The 25,459-nt window shown below is 43.1% G+C and overlaps 1 protein-coding gene across 1 annotated transcript in view; it reads left to right on the top strand.

The window, feature by feature from the left end:
• The window catches only part of auts2a (activator of transcription and developmental regulator AUTS2 a), a 313,372-nt gene that overhangs the window by 260,241 nt on the left and 27,672 nt on the right, over positions 1-25,459 (top strand). Inside the window, exon 5 of the mRNA XM_073480117.1 lies at positions 19,255-19,303. Within this exon, the coding sequence (XP_073336218.1) occupies positions 19,255-19,303 (49 nt within the window). The remainder of the gene's footprint in view (positions 1-19,254; positions 19,304-25,459) is intronic.

Here is a 25,459-nt window from a genome sequence, read left to right as displayed (position 1 = left end):
ATGACATTAGACAGAGCCCTGCATGTTGGTGCTGTTTCTGGTAAAGCACCGTACATGCAGTCACACAAGAGGAGAGAGGCCACACCAGGCACTTTGCTTTTAATGAGGATAGCACCGAACACATGCATTCCCCTGTCATTGCACTAAAGAGCTTGATTGCAGATGCCGACGCTTCCGATGACAAAAACGACATCTGTGAACATCTGCTTTGGAAATTGAAGCTGGCCTTGGAACGGAACATTGACTTTGTTTTCCGTCTTCGTGGACCAATTAGGGCTAACAGATTTACACAGCCGGATCAATCTGAAAACAATAACGCCATCGCCGTTATTTCTCTCATTTGATAGCAGTGTGGCTCCATTGTGCCCATTAGCATTACAGAACAGCAAGCCCCCTGACCTCCACAACATCTTCGCTCCATCTCATATACATCCCTGGAGATGCTTTTTCCTTTAATCTAGAGAACACACAAGGCCATGTGTGTGTGTGTGTGTGTGTGTGTGTGCCCCCCCCCCCCCCCCCCCCCGCTCTTGCTTCCTCCTCTCCAGCATCCTTGCTACAGTTAATTAACAGTTATTAGTGTTAGCGCAGAGCACCGGATAAGATGTCACAAATCATCAAGTCTCTAGGTGCAGTTCCAGCAATTAAGAGCTCTGTCGCACCTTCCCTCTCCACAGTCATTTGGTACGCATCCAGGTTCCTTTTTAGACCTGAAAGCACTAATCAAATCATTTCTGCTCAGAGATTTTGTCATCATTATTTCAAGCCCTAACGACGTGAGACTCCCTACTCAGCACCTCCCCCAGCCCCAACTTCTGTCTGCGAAACAATGCAAAGCTATAATAACTTGAAATTCTGTGCTTTTTCCGTCCTGAAAGCAGAGGTTCTATTCTTTACCCAGCAGGCTTTTCTATAGCCAGACAAGCCAGTCAAGCGCCTCTGTGTAAGTGCTGGGAAAGGTTGTGTGAAAGTTGGCAAGAGATGGAGCATCAGATTAACAGTGTTTAGTTGCTGATTTTAATGCAGGCTGTGACTTCTCTGCTCCGATCAATTTGTCATCCCTCTAAATGGAAACGTAATTGCATCCGTCTTAAATAAAGGGACCTTGAGCAGTGCGTCTTGTTGTTTTCAACACCCAGTCCTTTCCTTTTATTTATTTGCTGTTTCTTTTGTGGCTGATATAAGCTTTGGCCTCTTAATGCTCTATGCCCAGAACTGTAGTGCCGTGGAGTGGTGCTCAGCTGTGGCAAAGGGAAATATTGTTGAGTGAACAGTAGTCGCTTGATAACTTAGATGTATTCGAATTAATACCACCGCTCTTCAGGACTTCTATGGAGATTGAAGCTGTAAAACAACTGTGTTACAAAGCAACTCAATGATTTTATTGTGTAACTGCACAGATTGACAGCCTTGATTAAACCTTTCTAAGCCTTACGATTGTTTTTAATTTTAATTAAGAGGATTTTGGAGTAGACTGTCCAAGGTCTACACAGTGTTGTGTTGAATTCATCAAACTCAGCACCTGAGACAGGATCTACAAGTGCTCCTTTTAAACTTTTTTACTTTTAGGACAAAGCAAATAGTTTGAAAGGTTGTACAGCTGCTGTTTGTTGTTTAAAGCAATATTATTAATGCAAGGCAGGCAAAGATATAGACATAGATTGCATGTAAGTGTAGTATAAGCCTTTCTACTACATTGCCTGCTCTGCTTGTATAAAAAAAACACCATAGTCATACTGGTGTATAAGCCTGTTCATTAAATGCCTTTAAAGTACACAGCTTCTGGTTGCAGCCCATATATAATTAATTTATGTTGAGCTGCAAAGTGATAAAACATAGAATCAAAGTGATAATAAAAACAGTGTAATATGTAAAATATGATGAGGGAAAAACCCACAGAAGCTATGCAACATGTTAATTTGTGCAGATGAGTTCATTCTACGGGGAATATAAAAACATTTCATCCCCAAACAAAACAAAACAAAGCAAAACACAAACAAAGAAACAATAAAATCAGGATGACAAGCTAAGAAACTGATTTACATAATTGAATATAAAAGACAACAGAAGCATTGCTGAAAACTGTATGACAGTATGAGTCTATAAAATGGCAACAGGAATAGAAATAAAATAACATTACTAAATTAACTGATGCTGGAAATGTAATAATAGGGGTTAGTATGATGAATTTAGTAATGTGTGTAGGCAATAAGGCCTCCAAAAACGTGATGAGCCTTTTTCTAAATAAATAAATGGAATGCAGCCAATCGTTAATAATATTAGTTACACCTGAGTTTGGCAAGTGAAGTCCCAGTAGTACGGACTATTCTGGACTGATTGTGATTAGATTAAGTGTCTTCTTGAATCAAGTTTTTACACAAATGTATCTTTGTATGCATCTCCCCTGAGCTGTAACATGCTATATTGTGTAATGAGCATATAGCAATTGCTCTGAATTTTAATATGAGTTTAATTTCAAACATTTGATTTTGTGCAGGGCATACCGTCAGCTTTTTGTTGGCTTTTCATGTGGGCGGCAGCAAGCATCCTTCTTGATCTTCTATGTCCAAATTCCTCCTCCCTGGGGCCGCCTCCTGTCAGGTGTCAGCAAAATAATCACAAGTTAACAGTTGTTCGAAATGACACTGGAGCTGCCATCGATCAGCGGTCATGAATCATCAGCTGAACAGAGAGACAGACAGACAGTGTGTTTGAGGAAGGAAGTGAAGAGCAGTGGGTCGTAGCTCAGTGCAGACAGCCTGCTGATGTGACTGGACTGGGCTCTTGTATCTACCTGGTTTTCATTAAAGCACAAGATGAGATCGGGGAAGTGTAGGAAGCATCCGTCTTCAAGTTGTGTGTGAGTGTGTGTGTGTGTGTGTGTGTGTGTGCGGTTTCATACTGTGTGGCTATATTAGCAACAATGATAGCTATCACTGCTGAGAAGGGTGATATCAGGTCTCACAGCTCCTGAGGGGCGTTATTATCCTGGAGTGATCTGGACTGAGAGGTCAGACTTTGACACACACACACACACACACAAAATAAGCTTTTGGCATCTTAGCAATGAAAAATGAGAAAAGACTGGCTATATTCATACAAAATAATTCCTCCATTTTATAAACTATATACAAGGGATGTGCACAATAGCAGGGACTCCTTAGAATTGAATGCAATCCAATAGACGACTGAATGTGTCTGTGATGGCTGATTCTGGGCTGATGAAATGTGTTTTAAACAATATTGTTCAGTGTTATCTTATCACATCACAGACCAGACATTTCTTTGTCAGAAAATAGTTGACTAATGGCTTTGCTCTTTGCTTCACTTCCATGTGCTATGTGTGGCATTGTTAGTTTGAAACAAGAAGTTTAATGTATCAACTCAATGTTTGCATGGTCCACTAGCAAGCCACTGGGTAACCTTACTAATAAACATCAATAATAGCATCTTAATATGAAAATCAATTTGCCGTTAACTAAGAGATTTCCCTTTATAACCATCTAATTACTGCTTCTTGATAGTAAGGAAGTTGTTGTAGATGTGCTTTGCTTACTATAAGAATAGTCCCTTAATAACACCTTAATAGTACAAAAAATATATACTATTCTAATGTAACAAAACTTGTAGTCGTCGCTTCAATCATGTCACGTCATTTGCACCACCCGGAGCAAATAGACGTGATGTAGTCTAGTCGCGTGAAAAATTTGCACCGAGTTTGGTCTGAACACGGCATAACTTCTAAAAAATGTATTTTTCCCCACTGTTAAGTGAAGGCTTAAACTACTAATAGTTTGAGTTGGGTTTTTAAGTGTCAAACAACTCGTGAGCAACAACTTAAAACACACTTGAAAATGGGGTTGTTGTTGCTGAGTTAAACAAAGAATTAATTTCAAATCATTTGGAAACTATTAACACTTTGTGTTTGGTTTGTGTTTTGCAAAGCATAATATAGGCCATAATCCATGTACAACAACTTCCTTACTTACCATCAGTAAGCAGTAATTAGGAGGTTATTGATGGGAAACACCAGTTAATGGCTAAGTAGAATGATATCATGCAGACTAAGAAATTAATTAGTGCTTTATAATATGCTACTAACATGCATGCTAATAAGCAACATGATAAATATGTGTAGTTTAATGTGTTACTGACGAGACTATCTAACTAGCATTTTGTATTTATGATAAGCACACATGCACACTATACACAAATTCTTCAGTATGTAATATATTAATACCTTAACAAATACTAAAATGAAGTCTACTTATGTATGAATATGAGAATTGCTTGATTTGAGGTGTCATTGATGGACACAATGAGGAGGTCAAGTGCAGAGGGAGAGCTATTTTTCCCTTTGGTTCATGTAGTAGAGGGAGTATTCTCTTGGAAGGACAGAACCTTGTAGTCACTGAGTATGTTGTATTAAAGAGGGAGAGCTACAGTGATGAAGGACAAAGAAGACTAGATGGTGGATACATACATCTGTGTCTGGATCAGTGGTCAAGATTGATTGCTTGTTGTTTTCTTGAGGTAACAAGATAAATTGATCTGTTGAAGAATGTTTTTAACTTGTGATCTCAAGACAACTGCATTTAAAAAATAATTGCACCTATGGCCGTTATGGGCTTCTGTAGACCTCTCACTGAGTAACACACACACATAAAGACACAGAGGGAGTTTTTTATGTTGCCCAGTAGCTGCCCCCAAATTGCCATACACTGTGCATGTAGCAAATTTACCACAACAGTGCAATACAGACCTAATGATATGGTTTCTATGATTCATGGGTTTGAGCTTTGTGTACCTAGTCGATTAGCCACCCTGGTCTTTCCTATGTAGAATACATTAACAGGAGATTACTTGGCTGGTTATGAATAGCAGCTTGACACACTGCTCAAAGCCTATTACTACAGATTCAGTGCATACACTGTTTCTGAAGATAATTGTATGAAAGTATGAAATGCCAGGTTATCATCATCTTATCATATCATATCATCTTATCAGTATGGGAAGATTTAGCAATATTTGTCAGCAAAGTCACTTTGTCAGTGCAGTCCATGTAAACTTTCTGTCCCCCGTAATGACAAAATAATCCTAAATTTACGCAATGAATGAATACACTGCTGTAGATGTGCCCGATAACACTTGTGCACACCAGCCATAGGTGGTTCCCTCAGGCCAAAAGTGCTGTTCTGCCCTCCTCAGCCTGTTTGGACTCATGGCTGAAGATGGATGAGTTAATTTTAAATGCTCTTTCTCTGTCTGTCTGTCTGTCTGTTCATCTGTCTGTCTCCCTGATGAAGGTCTCATCAGAGGGTTAGTCAGACACTGAGGGAATGGTTTCATTTTCCCCTCATTACAGCAGGCACTGGAGAATCACCGAGCTTCAAAGCTGCTTGATTGCATTATCAGGCATTTGGTGTAACACAGGCGTAATCTATGCCATGTGACAGGGGAGCCAGGCCAACATTATAGCACTGGGATGGATGGAGGGAGAGTGGACCTGGATGTGGGGCCTGGGGTTGATTCTAATGTAATTTATGAAAAAATGTACATTGTACGAGTTTTGACTGAACTTTTTGCACCTGTTGACATTTTGTTTCCAGAATGAAGAATATTATTGACCTGATCCCTGTTTAACTCTTAAATCATAAACAAAATACTTGATATAATCAATATTTAAAATACTTCTATAATATGCCTCTGTTTTTAAAACTGCTATTCAAGAGCGGGCACCCCCTCTTTATGGAGTTCTCTGTGCTGATTGGATAAAGTGAGCAGAGATACAAGAAAATGTATTTTCTCTTTTAGTGCATGAGCAGGAGGAGGAGAGACATGGGTTACTGACCAATTACTCTACAACAATAATTACTGTTTGATTATAGAGCTGTTTATCGCTTATTTTAATAAAAATATATCACTTACAGCAGCTCTAATGTATGTTTAAGTACGTCTAACACAAGTGTTCTATCATTCCTGTTGTATTATATAGTGTGGTTGTGGACAAACAACAGTACATAACTTTACTCACCATTTAGTGTAATTGTTACAAGTAATCTAAAGTAAGATGCTTGCCTCATCCTGGAATGCTTTATTTGTTATATTGGTGCTTTCAAAGGTCAAACACCGACAATCACTGTTTATCACTCCTACAATCATTATCAAGATTGGCCGCGGATAAGGAGCTATAAAAGAATTGTAATTATCACCATTTTGGAAACGGTAATTATGGGCATCATTAGCATCCATCATTATGTTTAAGTGGGGCCACGGTCCACTAACTGAGTGTTCATCCTGCTTTTTATCTGCTCTCTTCCATCCCTTTCTCAGCATAGTGAGAGGAAACATTAGAGGACGTGTTGGAATCAGGGCCAACTTAAATAGAGGTGTCTTGTCTGCCTTTTCCCACAGGCCAGTAGCTCCCTCATTCATATTTAACCAGGTTTCACCAAAGGCATCACCCATCTGTGGTTCAAATCAGTTTGGAGATAGATCACAGATGTTGATATCAGAAAATGAGTAGTTTTCTTTTTCTGTCAGCTAAGCATAAAAGTATGGACAGTATGTGAATTTGGGTTGAAGGACAGTTCACAGCTCATCTAAGGGAAGAGAAAAAGCAGAGCTCAACTGAAGTGAAAGTGAACTGACGAAAGTAGGTTACATTTAACAATCCCTGCTGATAGACATCCACCTGGTGTTCACACTTTTTCATAAGACAGAGCACAGCTTCAGATGCAAGCGGGCTAATGTTTGTATTCAGCAGTGTAACGGTGGAGTCGTGCACGACGTCTCAACCGCAGCTTTCCTGTGGATGAATTAGTAATGCTAAAAGATTCCATTTCGTCTATCTAAATGCTGTGTGCAGCGCTCAACCTGGTTAATATAAGGAGCCACTCAATTTTTCATGCCCACGCCAAGTGTAGCCTTCAATTTAACATGCGCTTTTAATCCTGGGAGTGCTAAATTGCTTTTTAATGTCGAGGAACATGGTGTTTTCAGAGTAACTCGTGAAAAATGCATCAGCAATATGCAGAGCAAATCAGATCCAGTGTTTTTTTTTCAGGGTACTGTAAAGGAACAAAGCAACACCACAGCAAAGAGGAGCGAAACCAATATGTTGTTTTGACACATCTGTCACCTCAGGGGTCTCAGGAGGCACCTCCCGCAGGCAGTGATGATGTGTGTGTGTGTTTGTGTGCGTGCGATGGTGTGATTAATTGCATGTCACGCGTGTCTGTTGTGTGTATTTTCAGTGCTGCCTACATGCAGATCACCAGCATATGGCTCTACATAGGAAAACATGGTGATTGGTATGTCATATATGTGCTGTATGTGTGTCCCTCCATGTGTGATTTCATGGGCAGTGTCAGGTGTTATTGTGCCTGGAGCGGTTGTGGATGACAGGTGTTTGCAGGCCTCTCTGGCGCTGTTAGATTCCCCTGCAGACCAGAGGCTTTAGCGGAGTCAGAGCCTGGACTCCATCGAGCATGACTAAAAGACGCTCCTCTAATATCCCTGGTCAGAGAGTCAGTGAACTCACTCCGAATTACTTCCTCAGGGCCAGCCAACCAACCGCCCTCTGTTATCACATAACAATGTGGCCATCAGAGCAGACTAATCAGTAGACAGCAGAGGAAAACACAACCAGGGCTGCTTCTCTAACAATTCCATTCAAAGCTTTGTTGTTGAAGCTTTGCAAACAGGCTGTAAAATTAAGACACGATAAAAACACATCGTAAAAAAGGTGATGGAAAGACAATTTGAATCTTGGTTTCATATGCCATCCAGACAGTAATGAACAGCGAGTTAGTAGCTTGATATGGTAGTGCTTGGTGCACACATAAATAACATGCTGAGTTATTTCCCATGCTAACTGAACAGGCTGTTTACAGCGGGAATAAAAGTTTGTTGTTTTTCCTGGTGAGTTTAGACTCCACATTCAGTGTTAAACCAATTGGCACAAAGCCTAAAGCATGTTTGGCTAAAACTGTGTGTTCATTGTGGACCACAGTATTGTTCATTCAGCCTTTCATCAAACTGAATTAAAAACTTTATTAAGCAACAATCTGTTTACCCCATGTCAGTAGACTCAGCAGAGGCCCTGCCAAACCGCAGATTTCTTCAGGGAATTGTGTGTGGGGTGTGTGTGTGTGTGTGTGTGTATGTGTGTGCGTGTGTGTGTGTTTACCTGTGCAGTCAGGCATGTGAGGTGGGGTCAAGCTGTGTGTGGTGCTGCAGCTTTCTCTCTGGATAAGCGACGCAGTCTGTCCCTGTTGCCAGTGCAAATCCTCTTACAAGGCTGAGCGTGTGTGTTTGTGTGTGTGTGTGTGTGCGTGTGTGTCTGTCAGCCAAAGAGAGAGACAGACTCAGATCATCTTGTTGAAGCTTGGTGTTGGTAAACACAGTACATGGTAAGCCCAGCTGAGACGGGCACTGATGATTGGGCTTAGCACTGGCTGAGGCCCGGGTGGCCCTTAACACTGATGGTCCCCTGTGGCCCCCACTGACACCAGAGTGCAAACACAAACTCAATCAGATGCTGAAAGAAGACGGCACGTCCACATCAGTCTTTGGTCACACACACTGGCACATACTGTATGACTCTCATGGTATCGCTTTAATAACACAAACAAACTTTAAGGTGGATCATTTAACACAATTACATAAACACAAACAACACGCCCGCTCACAAAGTATCACACACATTTTCAGAGAGAGAACACGCTCTATCTGTGCCCTGGGAGCCTGGGTCCACTCAAATAACCCCATGGTGAATGTGCTGCTGTCAGGCGGCCAGCAGAGCAGCCTCACAATGTGCACATTTAGGACCCAGAGCCTGACGGCGGCGTAGAGTTTGTGGAGGAAAGCGTGGAATGTGTCCCGCGGGCAGATGCAGGCCGCTCTCAAAGGCATCTCTATTACAGGCAGACAAGCGGGGCCTTATGTCACGGTCACCAGCCTCAGACACGCATTTCCAGACTGGTGCCCTGCGCCATGCCAGCACGCGCCCTCGTGGAAATCTACTGGCCCACACTGCACTCCACTTCACTGCTGGAAACGTTCACATTTGCTGATCTGATAACCGGGAGTGTTTATTGCAAGAGCGGAGTCATGAGTGCTTCAGTGAGATCCTCAGAGTGTTCTTTGTTATGCCTTTGACGATAATGAACAGAAATAAGGGTGTGGCAAGCTGTGATGTTCTTTCATTTGATATCATTGTACTAATCTGGTGACATCTTGTAAAGTCTTCCGTCAAACTGGGTTTACTCTAACTGAAGCTAGGTACCAGCACAATGATCTAGTACCAAACATGACAGCTACGCTCAGGTCTGCCTTCAGCCGGTGGCCTTTTATTGATAGTGACAGATAAAGAGCCCTGTGATCTTTTGAAGCACCAGGCACCAGCGTTGATTACCATCCCTGCTGATAACGCTGCACGCTAATCATTGTAAACATCATGTTGCGGCTTTGACACACTTAGGCTTATCTGTAATTGCTGTAATTGTTACTAGCATTTAACGAGATCGTCTTCCAGATATGCTGAGTGCCAAAAGGGCCCGGTTGTGGGAGAGGCTCCCTCAGATGTGCCTCGCTGATGGGGGGCATTAGATCGACACTAACTCCTCTCGCTGTGCTATTAATGAAAGGCAGCCACGAGCCAGAGCGCAAATCCGATAAAAGGGGCTGGAGATGAGGGGGTCATGAAATATTTAAATATACAGGGCTTCAAAGCGGAAGAGGCCTCCCGTTCTTGTCAACAGACAGACCCCCTGCAGCCCAGTCGTGGCCCCAGTCTCTGGCCCGCAACCAGCTCCACATGTAGGTCACAAACCAGCAGCTCACTTTTCCGCTGTACGGACACCACCAGGGGAAAGGAGGCGATTCACGGATGAAATTGCTCTTGTCTCCAAAGACACACTCACATGGACACACACAGTCTTCCTCTTGTTCAACCGGTCTCCCATGTTCTAGTGTTACACAGAGGGGGAGATGAGCAGCAGAGGGGCAACGAGGTCAGGGAGGATATCCAAGCGCTGTCTCAGTGGACTCTGACATGTTAAAACACTCTGTCATACGATCAAGGCTCAGATCCTCAGCAGCACGCACAGCCTTTTCCAACCGCATCCATGAGTCTGCTTTCATACAAAGAATTCAGGTTCTTGCAGAGTGAGGAGTGAAAAAACATTCCTCTTTAGAGGATCTCTCAAGGGGACACAGCACGGATCACCTGTCAACCACTGAGTGACAAGGAGTCTTAAAAAACAATCAACAAACCCGGTTACATTTTCGTTGAGCTGGGTCACAGATCATCTCCCTCTCTTGTGCTATGCCAAGCATCTCGTGTTCGCCTTGCATTTTTCCTTTGTCTCGTAGGGGCCTGAACTTCCCATTTCTTTCCCTCCCATCCTTCAGCCCCCAGCAGGGAGGCTACTGTAGACAGAACAACAACCTTATTTAGCTCAGGCCCTGCGAAATGCAATTAGAAAGCCCTCAATGGCCAGCGGGGGCCTGGGATGAGACGGAGGGAGAGAGAAGGACAGCAACAAAAAGAGAAAAAAGGGAATGTTGGGGGAGGGCGGGTGGAGACCTCCCTGCTGTCTGTCACCCTGCTGGCTTTTGATGTCCGTAGCCCATCTTGCGTCCCCCTAGAGAGCCTATCATCAGGCCCCCACTCCGGAGCTGTTGAGCATAGAGAGAGCCTTGGAGAGGCTTGTTTGAGTGGAGCACAGGGGGTGCGGGTGGATGACTGAGGCTGTCTCTGTTGGTGCCTGACAGAATGGTCTTGACGGAGCGTTTCAGAGGCCTAATCCCTTCGACCATACTCCTCCAGCCGGGCGAATCGCTCGGGGGGTCTGCAGAGGGTCAGACAGGTTTTAATACAACGCCTTAGTGGTGATTTCCTCAGTGCTTTCCTGTAGTCATTCCTTTTTAAAAGACACAGCAGGCTGTTTCTCCCTTTTCCTTTTCTTCCACACTCCCTCCCCGTTTGGCTCCTTCCCTCTCTCCATCTTGTCTGTCTCTCCCCGTCTCCTCCTGTTTTGTTTTCTTCTCCCGCTCTCTTCCTCTCTAGTTCCTCCTTCTTTATCTCCCTGCCTCCCCTCGTCTCCTCACTCCCAACGCACCGCCGAGAAGAAAGAGACAAAAAGGGAAAATATTATCCCTGCCAGCACAGTTGCTCTTGCTTAGTATTAAGTCAAGGCCTCACGGGGGGTTCCAGCACCACGGTTCTTTGGTTGTAGATGTCTGCTGGGTCTCCGCAAATATAAAGACATGCAGATTAGGGAGAAAAATTAAAGCTGGGGGTCCGTCATGCAGTGGGTTATCTGTTAAGAATGTTTTGTCTGTCTGGGATATGGCTCCACTGTAGAGCTTCAGAGAGAAAATTGGGGTCAAATTAAAAGAGGTTTATAATCCTTCTTTTTTTTGTCCTTGAGATCAAATGACACACCAGCTTGATGAGGTTATACTCAGTGAGTTTATCAATGAATTTGTATGACAAGCAGCACTGAATCTTGTTTATGCTGTTGTTTCGAGTCAGCCACTGCGACGAGTAGAAAGTAGAGAAGGACTGCAGAAATATATAAAGAAATTTACTCAAGGACATTGAAGTGATGTAGAGATGAAAGTAAACATCACAAACAAATAATCTCTTAAAATACAGCACATTAAAATTCAGACTTCCCTGTCACATATGCCTAGTTTCAAGAGCTGAGAGAATTCATTTTCTCGCTCCGTTAAATCTCTATGTAAACATTGAGTGACAGAGCCATAAATAAGGACACAGATTTGGCCTTTAAAATAATTTGTGCTTGCATTTAGGAGTTAGTAATTATACTGACGTGAAATGGAAATGTTAAAGGTAAATCATGGCTAATATGCATTATGGCGTGTGTGTGTGTGTGTGTGTGTGTGTGTGTGTGTGTGTGTGTGTGTGTGTGTGTGTGTGTGTGTGTGTTTTGAGGCGTGTAGCACATATGCTCCTTTCTGTTGGAAGTGATTGACTGGTCTGAAATTATCTACGGCATCACAGCCCGCAGCCCACATTCCACGGCAATGTCTGTAATTTAGGCAAAAGGGTCTCCATTTCTCTTGTGACTGGGCAGAGTGGTGGTGAGGGGGTTGTGGGTGTGTTGGAGGGGCTGCATTAGGGATGTAACCAAAGCATTCAAGGCAGGGAAGGTTAAACCAATTTTCTCGTCTGCATTGTTTTCCAAAGTGAGTCCCACGGCAGCGACATTAGACTGATGGCCAGTGAAGTAGGTTCGTTCCCGCTGACAGGCCAGTTCTTTTTGCGCCCGCAATGTCAACTGGATCTGATTATTGCCTACCAGATCCAGATAATGTCTGCCATTGATCAGGCCATTTATCTTGAACTTCTGTGGCCCCGGCCTGCTTTCAGAGACCACAGGGAGATAAGTAGATACAGATAAGCAGATAGCATAGTCTCTACAGGCTTTTAACAACCGGAAGAAATACTTTTCTGCTGCCTCCCTGGCTGACATATGATGTGAGTTTCATATCTCTTGGCTCAGGGAGCTTTATTATAACACAAAGGATCTGCTTTTAGAGGTACCGTCATTGGATCAGAGGTGCTTTCATCCCTGCGTCCGTCAATCTTCCTAAATGTTCCCAGAATGCCAATCATCGCCTGTGTGATAAGCACGCGTTGGAAGTAGAGATTCATTTTTGGCATTGTTATTTACAGGTTTAATATTGAAAAGCGTGTCTGTGGTAATGCAGATGGAAATTCTCAAGTCCTTAAATCTCTCATTCTGTCAGGATGTTTGATTGATGCAGTTATTGTCAGCTTTTCCAAAGGCTTTTTCTACTTTTGGCATGCTATGGTGTCCCAGTTTGTATAACGGTTTTTAATGCTGGGTGCATTTGTCTTTGTCTCTGTGTGTGTGTGTGTGTGTGTGTGTGTGTGTGTGTGTGTGTGTGTGTGTGTGTGTGTGTGTGTGTGTGTGTGTGTGTGTTTGCATGCACAGCCATGTGTCATCCCCACATTAATACTAGGACTGAGTGACAGATTAATTTATGTCTGGCTACGTGTCTGAGGAATTGGGAAGAAAGGGCCTGTCAGTGCTGCTTGTCGGGAGGGGGTAGAGATTAGAGCCAGTTGTCATTGACAACCCAGTTGCAGGCTCTGAGAGATAAGGTCAGATGTAATGATTGTAAAAAACATAAAATAAAATTAATTTGAAAAAACATCCTCACTCCGCCCTCGAAAGGCTGGGAAAAGAGGAGACGTTGGCAATTCCAAGTGTGTGGGTTTGTGTGTGCAATTAGAGATATTTCACAGTTCTTAGGTTGCACGGCAACATTTGGATATTTCAGATCTTAAGCAACAAGGAGGGTGTTAACTAATCCCACCCCCTCCTCTGTGAAGACAAGGATTTATTTTAAAAAATTCATGTAAAACAGGTTTTTATCAAGCATTATTTTGTTAATTCCAATAGTCAGATTAATGTGTGTAAACTGAAACACAATGAAACATGAGCTTCCACTGTTTGCCTGCCTGTGATACACTGCCAGTCATCATGTTTACAGTGTATCCACATGTTTATATCCCCACATGGAACATTGATTAAATATTTATTGCTTAGTGGACGTTATATAACCAGTCTTTAAGGTGTGAAGTCGAATGGTGTGTCAGGTGTTTTCTTAATAGTTTACCAGTTTTTGTTCTGTAGAGATATAATATGTAACATTTCTGCCTTGAAATTTCTAAAAATGACCTTTGTTATACATTTTGTTGAGTTGTGTACTTACATCATCCCAAATGTTTCCAACAATGTTCAAACACTCTATCTACTCCATGGATTAGCCCAAAATCTTCTTTAGACATCTTGGTGCCCAGAAGATGTATTCTCAACAACTACTGGATTGATTGCCATTAAACTTTGGTACTTATATTCAGGGTCCTCAGAGGATGAATCCTAATAACTCTGGTGATACCCTGTTGCTTCCTCCAGTGCCACCATGTGTCAGACATGTGGTTTTGAATGAAATGTCTATTCCAACGAAAAATAGTAATTCCTGCACACATTTCTTTCCACAAAGACCTCAACGTCTAGAGAAAGGTCTTGTGACCAAAATGTCGACATCTTTTAAATAAATCAATGCAGAGGTTAAAAAACAGAATGTGTGCAGGAATTACTATTTTTCATAGGGATTGATTTTTGTGGGATTTGATTCTTGGCAACATAGAAAAGCAAGTGGTGTGTATGTTCATCATACATTTTACATTTTGAGTAAAATGTCTCAACAGTAGATTGACATGAAATTTGCTACACAAATTCATGGTTCTCTCAAGATGGACTGCAATAACTTTGATGATTCCTCCAATTTTATTATGGCATCATTATCAGGTCTAAAATATGATTTATTGTCAAATACCTGCAAAACTAATGACATTTTAATCATCCTCAGCTGTACCTTGTGTTTAGTGCTTACATGCTAACACACAAAACTGAGATGTTGAACATGGTAAACATACCTGCTTAACATCACGGTAATATTGTCATTTTGAGCATGTTAGCATTTAGCTCAAAGCACCACTATTCCTTAATACAACGCTTATTCAATTATTAAAATAGTAAAAACTGATTAATTGACTAATTGTTGCAGCTCTAATGTAGACTCAGTTTTGTTAACTTGCATTTATCCTGAAGTCCTTCGTCTAGCTCAGGCAGTGACAGTATTTCATTCTCACAAAGACGTCACAATGAGATGAAGCTGTTTCTGAAATACTCACCCACCTGCAATGGCCGATGATGACTCTGTTCAATGTCATTAAGAGCATTTTCTTTCCATTTCCTGGCCTCTGCATCCAATCATAGTTTAAATCATTAGATTCTTGTATCCCCTGTGAAGCAAAGATGGAGCTCTGAGTCACAGACAAACGTAATAAGAGCTTTTAACATATTACATTGCTGGCACTCATGTTACACTTATCAGTAATATGTCAAACGAGGTAGATTTGGCATAATGGCAGGAAGGCTCATAAAGGCGAGCTGGTCCCCTGTGATTGTAATCTAGGAAAGAGTTCCTGTAAATTAAACCATGGTTGTGGGGGGAGAGACAAACATGCCTCAGGTTTCTTTGAAGCAGAGAATCAGCGTCCAAAAAAAGGGAATAAAAGATGACAAAATGTCAGTGTGAAGCTGATGGTCTTTAGACAGAACTTACGTGCCCAGACAGCAATTACTGAGATACATTTCATACATCCAGACATTGTGTTTGATCTCAGTGCTTCATTCTCTTGCACAGACAATGTTTTCCATGTGAAACTGTGCAGGGTTCTCATTTTTATGTGTGTGTTCATCTCTGTCATCGTTTCATTTGAATTAAAAATAATGTGCCGTGAGAGATCCGGACGCCGATTGTTTGGCAGTGTGGCTGTAATCACAGACTTGCGGTCGCTCTCAAATCTGATAATGACCATTTAAATTGGAGAACAGCGGCTTGTTCATAGCTGCTGCTGCACAGGCCCGTGAAAACGACTGGTAGCCATTTTCTGACGGTGGCTGGCATATAAATACATATCTTGAAGCCAGCCATGTCATGCGTTTGAAGCCAAACCACGAAACGGTCTTGATGTTTCATCACAATCACCGCTTCAAACATAAGAATCCCTGTGATCTAATTACATGTAACCACAGTTAGTACATTTGTAACTAATTTTAGACATGATTAACTGCATTTCCGCCATACTGGTGCATGAACCGTGGCACTGTAGTTTCACTGTAGTTATCAAAGATGTTTTCCCACAGCCTATGAGCAACTGTGCACCAGAGGTTAATGACTTCATTAGTTTAAGTTGCTCGATGCACAATGCATACATCTGTGAAACATACAAAGATTCATAGCATTAGTCTCTAAGTTGAAGAACACATGCTCGGCTGCTCCTTCTCCCAGGCCCTTTTGTGACCACAGCCTTTATCCTCTGCAGCTGAATCAAGTGGCCACCTGAGGCCAATCCCTCCCACCCCCTCATGGTACTTCACATTTTTTGTTCTGTATCTCATCAGTGTGTCGCTGAGCAGCTCTGCCAAGTCCATGCTAAGTTTCTCTGGATAAATATTTTTCTGCTGAATGTAAACTTCTCAGTTTGACCAGACTGAGCATCATACTGTTGTGTTGTTGCCTCTGATGTGTTTTGCTGCTCTGAATCTCAGGCTACTGTATATCCCATTTCCCATGATTTCATGTTTGTATGGCCGGTCAAGGCCAGCCAACGGACCCTCGCTCTCCGTTACCGAGGGACGGATTAGCATCTCAGCTATGAGCTAAGTCTGTTTTCTGCTCTGTGGTTGGTTGGGCTGAACTGGCAGGGAAAGACTTTGCAATGTGACTCTATTGTACATCCATTGACCTCCCAGCCAGTGGGTTAATGCTCATTAGACGAGCTATAGGATGCGAGGGTTTGCACTATTAAGAGGATTTTCCAGGACTGTCCAATCAGGATTCACCTAATGTGAGGGGATGAAGCAAAGAAGGGTGTGCGCTGTTGTTTCTCAGGTAAATATTACTTTCAGGCCTGTAGTGTGAATCTTAACAGGGTAGTGTGCCACATTAAATCTGTGAGATCCCTTTTAAATACACTCTTTGTGGCATCAACATTGGCTGGAAGCTGCAAGATGCTGAGCTATGCCAGCTCAAGCAGGGCTGTTTTGTTGTTACTCTGGATGGGCAAGCAAAGAAAAACAATTCCTCCAGGGCTTGTTGAGGTTCTCACAAAATTATAAACGTGGTAGTGACGATTTTTGTCTGCAGTGTCAGGCGTGGAGGCTTGTTAGGCTTCAGGCCTGTCAGGGTGGGCCATGGAGAGCTCAGAGCTCAAATTGAAGGCTGAATGACCCAAAGTGCTTTGTATATTAGCAGCTGACCTCCCTTCAGGCCAGTGGAGTAGTTGATCCAACAGGAAGACAGCGCCTGTGGGCAGCGAGGAGCTGCGTGCTGCTCATGAAGGAGCGTTTTGTTTTTCCTCCCCTCATGGTAGCAGCACCCTACTGGGGAATTCATTAGGGGCTGACATCATCTCACTCAGTACAGAGTGAAAGAATATATTTCTGCTTCAGCTCTTCCCTCCCTCCCTCCTTTCTCTCCTTCCCTCTTGTTCTCTCTCTCTCCTTCTCTCTCCCTGCCTCCTTATCTAGCTGTGGTGCGCTGCCGTCTCTCCTTTTGCGCGCCATTTACGCAAAAGGTGAAAGCGTTGGTGTGCGCCTCTGCAAACCGAGCTCCAAGCTTTTCGGAAGCCCAAAAAGCACGAGTGTGTTTGTCTACTGAAGGAGCACGACTGAGGTTGAATTCAAGTCCGCCTGGAAATCAGGAAGTGGGAGGACCCGACCGTGAAGGCAGCAGCAGCAGCAGCAGCACTCAGGCAGTCAGTCGCTGGATGAATGGGAGTTTGTCTGGTGCTTGGGAGCGGATGGGGAGAGGCTCTTGTGTGCCCACGACCGGGATCCGTCAGAGAGCGCGCGGCAGACAGGCTTTGCAGCTGAACACACAGCGACAGCGGGCTTATACCTGGTGATTTTTTGCTCACTGCTTGTGTGATTTGCCTCCGTCCCTGTCTCTACAGAGGAAACTGGCAGTGCGCTTTGTTGGATTGGTTCGCTCCGTCGGACGCAGCCCCTCTCTGCGCACCGACCCGACACACAAACCCTCCCGGATCCTGTTTGTTACCTCTCACGGATATTTCCGACAGGAGAATATACGTGAAAGAAATCACATTGTGTCCAGAGCACGGAAAGAAAGGTGGATCAAGGGATTTTTTTCCCTCTCGTCGCCTCAGCGCTGTTGCAGAAGCTCTCCGTGGCGAGACACATGGTTCCCTTTGTCCAAAAGGCGCAGTAGCTTTGTGAACGGCTTTGGATTTTTTTTTTCTTGGAAAGGCTTCTTCTCTCTCCGCATGGCTGTCCTCAATTTAAACGGAGTAGACTTCACCGCCTCTCGTGTGGATTATATTATTTGAGAAGCAGAATGTGAAACGAGGCCATATTTACCAGACCGAGAAAGTAATATCCTGACTTTATTTGCCTCCTTGCTAACCTTGCCACATCAAAGGTATGCGCGCTGGCTCCGAGCTGCTTATAATCTTACATGTCATTATGTGTGATAGTGTGCAAAACAGTTTGTGTTATAGAAACCATTTCCATGCCTCCTCTCGTGCTGTCATTTATTCTGCAGCTTTCATTGTTTACATTCTGTCAGTGTTGCATTAGTGAATGAATACCTGGTTCTTTACGAGGTTTTTATGCAACAATAAAACAACATTCATTTAGTGGTTCATTTTCACTTTTTTCTATTTTTATTTAGATTTTGTTTTCCCAGTATTTTAATAACGGACATACGTCGGGAAAAAAGACACGAGTCGCAGACAACTGAGCTGTCACTGGGTTCTGAATATTCCTCTCATTAGGATCAATATATCACACTAAAATATGACCCTGCTGTCACAGTGTAATGCCTTAACATCATAGTTTGTTGTTCGGAATCCAGCTTGAATTAAAAGTCAGTTAACAGAAAACGATTTTATTCACAGAAACCTGTCAGTCCGTCTTCTTCCCATGTGCAGCTGAGCGGGTGTTGTCCTGTTTCTTTTCTCTTATAAAAACAAATCACCTGGTTTAAATATGATTAATTTGTTACTTAGTATTTCCACCTGTGTAAGCCTTTTATTTTCTAATTCAGGTTTAAATCCCATGGCTGCACATTTTATTCTAACACCGTGATGCTGTCGGTGTTGTTGGAGAACGGCTGGAGTTGTTCTGGCGCGGAGCAACAGTGCCATCAAGTGGCCAGAATACGAAGAGCCGCTTGTTTTGTTTCAGTCTGATACCCAGTATTGGTTCTGATCATGATGCTCAGGTTACCCGTGTAATTCTGGATATCTTTTGGGCACAACAGGATGCAGATACTGGATATGTGTTGGTGTATACAGCTTAAATTAGATCTTGAAGGCTGTTAAGATTGAGAGCATAAATCATACAAATGATCACAAATATTAAAATCCTATTACTGGTGTGAATTTAGGATTATGGTGTAATTTAAAATGAGAGTTTGGTGACTTAAGCAGAATACATTTGTTTTTAATGTTTCCCAATAATGTCTTCTCAGTTGCTCTGAACCATCCCTAGAAAAACTCTCAGGGAGAGGGTTTGGATATTTTGCTGAAAAACGATATTACACTCTGCGCTTCACTCTAAGTGATATTTTTGCTCATTCCATTCTCCTCTTTTCCAGGTGTCCGATGCCAGCTCCGAGAAATTTTTCAGCACAGCTGCAGTTAAAGGTACAGACTTTTTTCTCTCTACCCTGCTGAAATGTTGTGAATATGATGGTGCAGGTGCATTGCTATTCCGCTGGTGTTATTGCCATGTTGAAATTTGTCTCAGTGCAGTGATTTCCATATTTATATGTGGTCGTTTAAAATATGCAACAGCGATATTGCATTACAGTCATAAAGCTGATTCAGTTTACACAAAACACACAAATGTCTCTGAACACTTACACACCAGATGAAAATCTCTCTTTCCACCAGTATTTCATCAGATGGAGTCATTACAATGTGGAAAACTGAAAAGGTCATGTAGGCTTTTGTCTTCACATGTACAGTATGTAACATGAAGCAGCGTACAGTATTGGTGACCCTTTGTTGCAAATGTGCTGAGATGCAGCAGGACTTGTACAACAGCCAGAGGAGAAGGAGGAGGATGTTCTAATGCTGCAGGGAGTGAAGTAAGGGCAGAAGAGGCATCTGTTTATGGCCTCAGTGTGCCAACACCACATGTGACCTCATTATCAAGTCACTAATTTGCTGTTAAAAGCAGCCCCATTTACTCTGGCTCAGGGATAATGGAGGTGCCCCGTGTGAATGGACATTCCTCTGTAATGGGGGGGAGTAACCACGCAGGGCAGGGGGAGGCTCAGAGACGAGGGTTATGACCCCTTCAGGGCCGTGGCAGTAACGGGGCCGATTGCTGATGATAGGTCCCTGTGCCCCCCCACCCATCCACCCCTCCTCTTCCTCGTGGCCGTGCACTTTCCACTGCACAGACCTCCGAACACATTTCCCACATTCTGGCCTTTGATTCCCTCCAGGGCTTGATTTGTGGCGTCCATTGGGGTGGCTCAATGGCCATGCTTGACAGGGAGGTTTCCTTTTGAACGTGCTTCTCTGTGGACTGATTTGGTTCCCTTGAAAGGATTAAGGCCCCCTTTGTGCAGCCTAAATCAACAGAGGGCCCCCCTCTCTCCTCCTCTATGAAAGGACCTGACTGGGGAAACAGTACACAAAATACGCTTTCTCTCTGCTGCATGATAGTCCACTCTCTTGGCCCCTATTCCCATTTAAATATCCCCTATTTTCTTCCCTTTTACCATCTCTGTCCCCTCCTCCTCTCCTGCCATATGCTAATGCCTCCCGCTATTGCAAAAGGCGAGTAAAAGAATCCAGGTGCAGGGAGAGCCAAGACCTCTGGTATTTTTATGGAGGGTGGTGTTGAGATTAAAAGAGTCGGGTGGGTTTTTGTTGGAGGGGATTACCATTACTCTAATGCAACCAAACTCCGATACAGACAGCAGCTCCAACAAAAATGGTGAGAGAAGCTCGTTTGTGGCATGATGAGTGTCAATATTTGCTGAAAGGCAGGTGCAAAAGCACAGCATGTGTTTGACGGTGCGTTCTTGTTGGTACACATAAAATCCTCATTGGGCTTTAGGGTTCAGCACATGGCTGAGAAAGCCACAACAGGCCATGATAGCACAAACAGCTGCCAAACGAAGCAACGGCTAGTTTATTATATTGACTTCTGCAATGAAGGAGCAGTTGTGGCAACTATCCGCACAAGTGAAACTCTGATTCTGCAGAACAACTGGCACGTATGAGTCATTAGTTTGCAAGTGTTGAAATCCAAAGACAGTGGTGTCAGAGAAAGATTCAGAAAAATGTCAGTGTAGGATATAAACATGGCTAATATCAATGATGGAAAAAACAGTCTTTGGTGAATAAATCAGGATTTATTGACAGAAAAATGTAAAAACTATATATATATATATATATATATATATATATATATATATATATATATATATACCAAATAGCTTTCTATGATAGAATGTATTATTCTTGGTAGATGAGCACACCCAAAGCTTATTTCAGACTCTAATAATATTGTGTCTGATTAAAACAAGGGTAAGACATGAATATATGTTAACCTGCAAAGCGCTAAGAAGGCCACTATAATTCAGCTGCTGATGTGCAGCTTTGGTAATGACTGACTGTTGGGTTTTTTTCTCTGCAGCGAGACTGGAAATCAGCCCAGGGCAACCTTAGGTCTCTTTGAAGACTTAGTGCTGGTCCCTCATCTTTTAATCTCACAGACTTCTCACCTACTCAGTAATTACAGTGTATTTTTCATGCTCCCTGAAAAGCCATGGTGCTTTTTCTTCCACTCCGCCCGAGGCCTACAATGCATTTTAAAAAGAAAATCCGACTGATGAGAACGCGGCTTTTGTGTTCTCCGACGTTGATTTGTTTTCTTCCCCTCTTGTGTCAGCGTCACCTCAGGGCCATCGGTGTCAACTGTGCACAGTTGTCTAATGTGGAGCTTAAAGTCACCATCACTCTCTGCTTGCCTCGCTGTTTTTCTCCCTCCTCACTGCTCTCTCTGGGTTCAGTTTGCCCAGGAATAGATTTCATTAACTAAGAGTCATTAAATGTTAGCTCTAATTACCGTGGTTGTCGATGTGCCTGCAGGTGTCAGCTAGCTAGTCTGAGTCATTTGCTCTGCAGGAGAGTAAGCAGCAGTCAAAAAGATGTGGTGTAAGTCTATTGGCCACCAGTGAAATAAACAACTTTTCTAAAGTGTAAGCTGCTTCCAGGGTGCCGTGGGTGGAAATCGGTAATCAAGTCTTATTAGGTCTGTGACTGCTGTCCAGGGAGCCGGTTGAAGTGCTGGGCTGCACAGATACTGACGATGTCAAACCAGCACAGTGTGTCACCACAAAGGCCTGCAGACAGATCTATCAAATGATTAAAGCTGTGTCCCAGGGCAGTAATATCTTGTCACCCGGTTACATTCCCATCCTTTATGATATTGTCAATCCTCAAGCCGTCCCAGAGACTCAGCTAGGTCATTGGAGAGCAGAGACTAAGCTCAGTGTGCATTGTTTGTAGAGCGTAGCCCCAGCAGCAAGATTAAGATAATGCTGGATGACATTTAAAAAGCGCTGCAGTGCCATTTATCAAGAGTATGCTTAAAATGTTCTCATCAGTGAACTGTTGAGTGTGTTGTGTGTAGATGGTCCATTTAGAAGAGAAATGATGCATTGGACTAAAACTGGAAACACTACACATTGGAAAATACAAACTAAGTAATGTCATAATGTGTGATCTTACAATCTTAAATCTTTTTTAATAACCTTTTTCCTGCATATACATCATCTGAGTCACATTTAAATTGTGGTCACAGTCAGAAGTGACTCCATTGTGTGATTTCTTTTTTTTTTTCTTTTTTTTTCAGTTTAAGGGTCTCGTAAATGAGCGCTTGAGATTTATTTCTAAGAGTTCATTTGGTAGATATATTGGAGAAGCTAGTCCCTCATGAGACATCTCCTGCAGCTGTGTCTGCGATGTGAGACCGAGTTCAGTGCGGGGGTGAATTGAAGTGCACAGTGTAGTGATTCTCAATCTCCCCCTCCCCCCTCAGCACAACGCTGATTTCACCATGCTTTACTGGAGTTAATGTGAAAATGAAGCGGTGCTACAGCGAGACCCGGGGCTGACGCCAGCGTGAAGAGCGCCGCTGGTGAAGTGTGTCGGGCTTGAGTGCGTCTGTCACCAGGGGAGAGAATAATGTGCGATGTGGAAGGTGTAATTTGCAGCGCTGATGGCATTGTTTAAAAAAATAGTGGAAAGAGAAAAGCGGAGGTGAACTTTTGTGGCAGATATCAGAGCTGAAGAGCTCCCTGGATTGTCATAGAGAGCTCTGCTGGCAGCAAAATTGCCTGTGAGCGTATTACTGCTGTGTGGGAGGGAGCTGAGGGCTTGTTTTTCTCTCTCTGCCTCATTCTCGCTCTGTTTCCTGAGAGGTGGACTGGTGATAGAGCTGTGTGTGTACTTCCAGGCTGCGGGCCGCCACCTGCTGTAATCTCAAGTGATATAGAGAGCAACGATCACGCCACAAATCACCCGGGCAGCTCCCTAACTCATTCAGCGGACTGGAAAGAGAAGGTTGGCCTTTCACAGCACCAGTGTTGGTTTACTGCCCCAGGCTCCCGGCACTGCCCTAGTGCTGACCTCTGCCGTCTGTGTGGGTTTGTGTGTCAAGAAATCAGGGCTGCCTGTGGAACTTGACCTGATGCGCAGTGGAAAGATGACCTGACTACCATTGGCCTTTGGTGCGTTCTGAACGGACGCAGTCAAGGACGGTCTCTTTTTCCCTGCCAGGGGCTAAGAGGTCACAGAGAGGTCGCTGCCTCCTCCCTCCAGAGACACAACTGCTGAAATAAAGCATTGTTGTTGTTTTGGCTCAAACACACGCCCACTTCAATCAAAATGCTCTTTTGATATTTAATAACCATGCATGTTTTTAGTAATAAGACTGGGATCTGAAGGATTCAAGTCTGAGTGATGCATCACAGCAGCAGATTCCAGGCGTTTCCCCCAGTGCTCTTTGCTTCTGTTAGTTACCCGTCCCCCGCTAGGAGCATTTAAGGTATCTCTGAGGGGTAAAGGAAGCTCAATATCCTCTGCTGCACAGAGGGAAGGACCCCCTCCTCTCCTTCCTCAACTACAGAGAGAAAGGCTGTATTTCGTGGCCATGAAAGGGGCCGCTCCAGCCATGCCTCATCTGCTGACACAGCCAAACAAAGGTTAACAAATCAAGGGAAGCACAGGCTGATTTACTGTCTCACAGTGGCAAACAATGGTCCAGCCCACGTCCATAGCTCACATTTACTGTGTCTGTCTGTAGGCGGAGAAATATGGCAACATTTGCGACTGTACATATTTCAAAATCACATTTAAATGTTTGTATTGATCACAGCTCATTGGTCCTGGTCTGGGCTGCAAAGGATTGGTCTCAAAGTTATTAGTTGGGTACAAAATGAGTCTTACTTTAGCGTAAGAGTAGGACTTGCACTTTAAATGTGGAAAGTGTTTTCTGATTGAGAAAAGGAGATGACTGGTTGCTCTATGAAATACAGTGTAGATTAATATAATAATAAAAATGTGTCAGTCAGTCTTCAAAAACAGGAAAAAGAGTACTTCAAAAACCAGAAACAATCCAAATATAAGAAAATACTCACCCTGATGAAGACCTAGTGGTCGAAACATGTTGTCTTTTTAATGACTATAATAAAGTTTTTTTTAAAGACATGCCTTCATCGCTTTAATACATTTTCTTATATATGAGTGCCTGGATTGCCTCTGGTTTTTGATGCCTTCTATTCTGTGTTTTGTTTTAGGTTTGTAGCCAAGACATATTCAGACCACTGTGAATCCTGCTTTATATCTTTTTTTTATTTTGTGTCTTTTTTCCTCCTCACCCACCTGTTACAGTCATAACATATACAGTCCGGTCTAACAATGGGATTTTTGGCAGATAACCCAGTCAGGTAAATACTGAATGTGAGACCACGGGTCTAGCTGGTGCCCACTTGGCACAAGTTTGTTGATTGAGGATCAGTTTTAAGGAGATGTTGTGAATGGGTCTGTTGGTGCACACACACATACAGCAGTGTGAGCCAGTCTCCTTCCATCCCCTCTAGCAACACAAAGAGGTCATTCAGAGTTTGTTCCCCTCATCCCGAGGTTAGAGACTAAGTAAATCCATCCATCTTAATGTACTTATTTCAGCACCAGGAGAGCTGGAGGGAGACTGTGTAAACACTCCTATATCCGACATGCCAGGCTAAACCCAAAGAGCCTGGAACCCATCAGGCCAAAATTAAAGGTCTACATCTCAAACACAAACATTTAAATGGGCTGCACTCCAGAGATCAAAGTGAAAGACCTGAGTTTTCCTGCTGGCCCCCTTGTGTCTGCCACACTGAGAGATGTGGCGGTTTAGCTTCCAGTCAGGGTTGAATGGTGAGCAACTGTGTACTGTACATGTCTGTTTGTCTCAGGTCTCTGAGGTAACGCTCTGTGGCATATGTTCTGTTTGTCTAGGTGAAGTAGATGGATTTATGTAAGCATGCTCAATTTATTTAAAATCTGATTTGGTTACAAAGACAATATTGAGGATTATGATGAGAAAAACATAAGATTTCTTTGTCATAGTATGAGTCAAAAAATGAAAACTCCAGCCTTGTTTTCAAATTAAAGCAGCAGATCCCATAGGTGAACGGTTGATAAATGCAAAACAAGTCAAAGCAAATTTCCCTTTTTGGTGTTTTATTGTCAATGTGTCATTGACATATGTTGATGATGGAGACGCTATAG

The sequence above is a fragment of the Pagrus major genome, chromosome 13 (assembly GCF_040436345.1).
Source record: "Pagrus major chromosome 13, Pma_NU_1.0".
Classification (NCBI taxonomy): Eukaryota; Metazoa; Chordata; class Actinopteri; order Spariformes; family Sparidae; genus Pagrus; species Pagrus major.
Note: the sequence above shows the minus strand (reverse complement) of the source record. Positions and strands in the feature narration are given on the sequence as shown.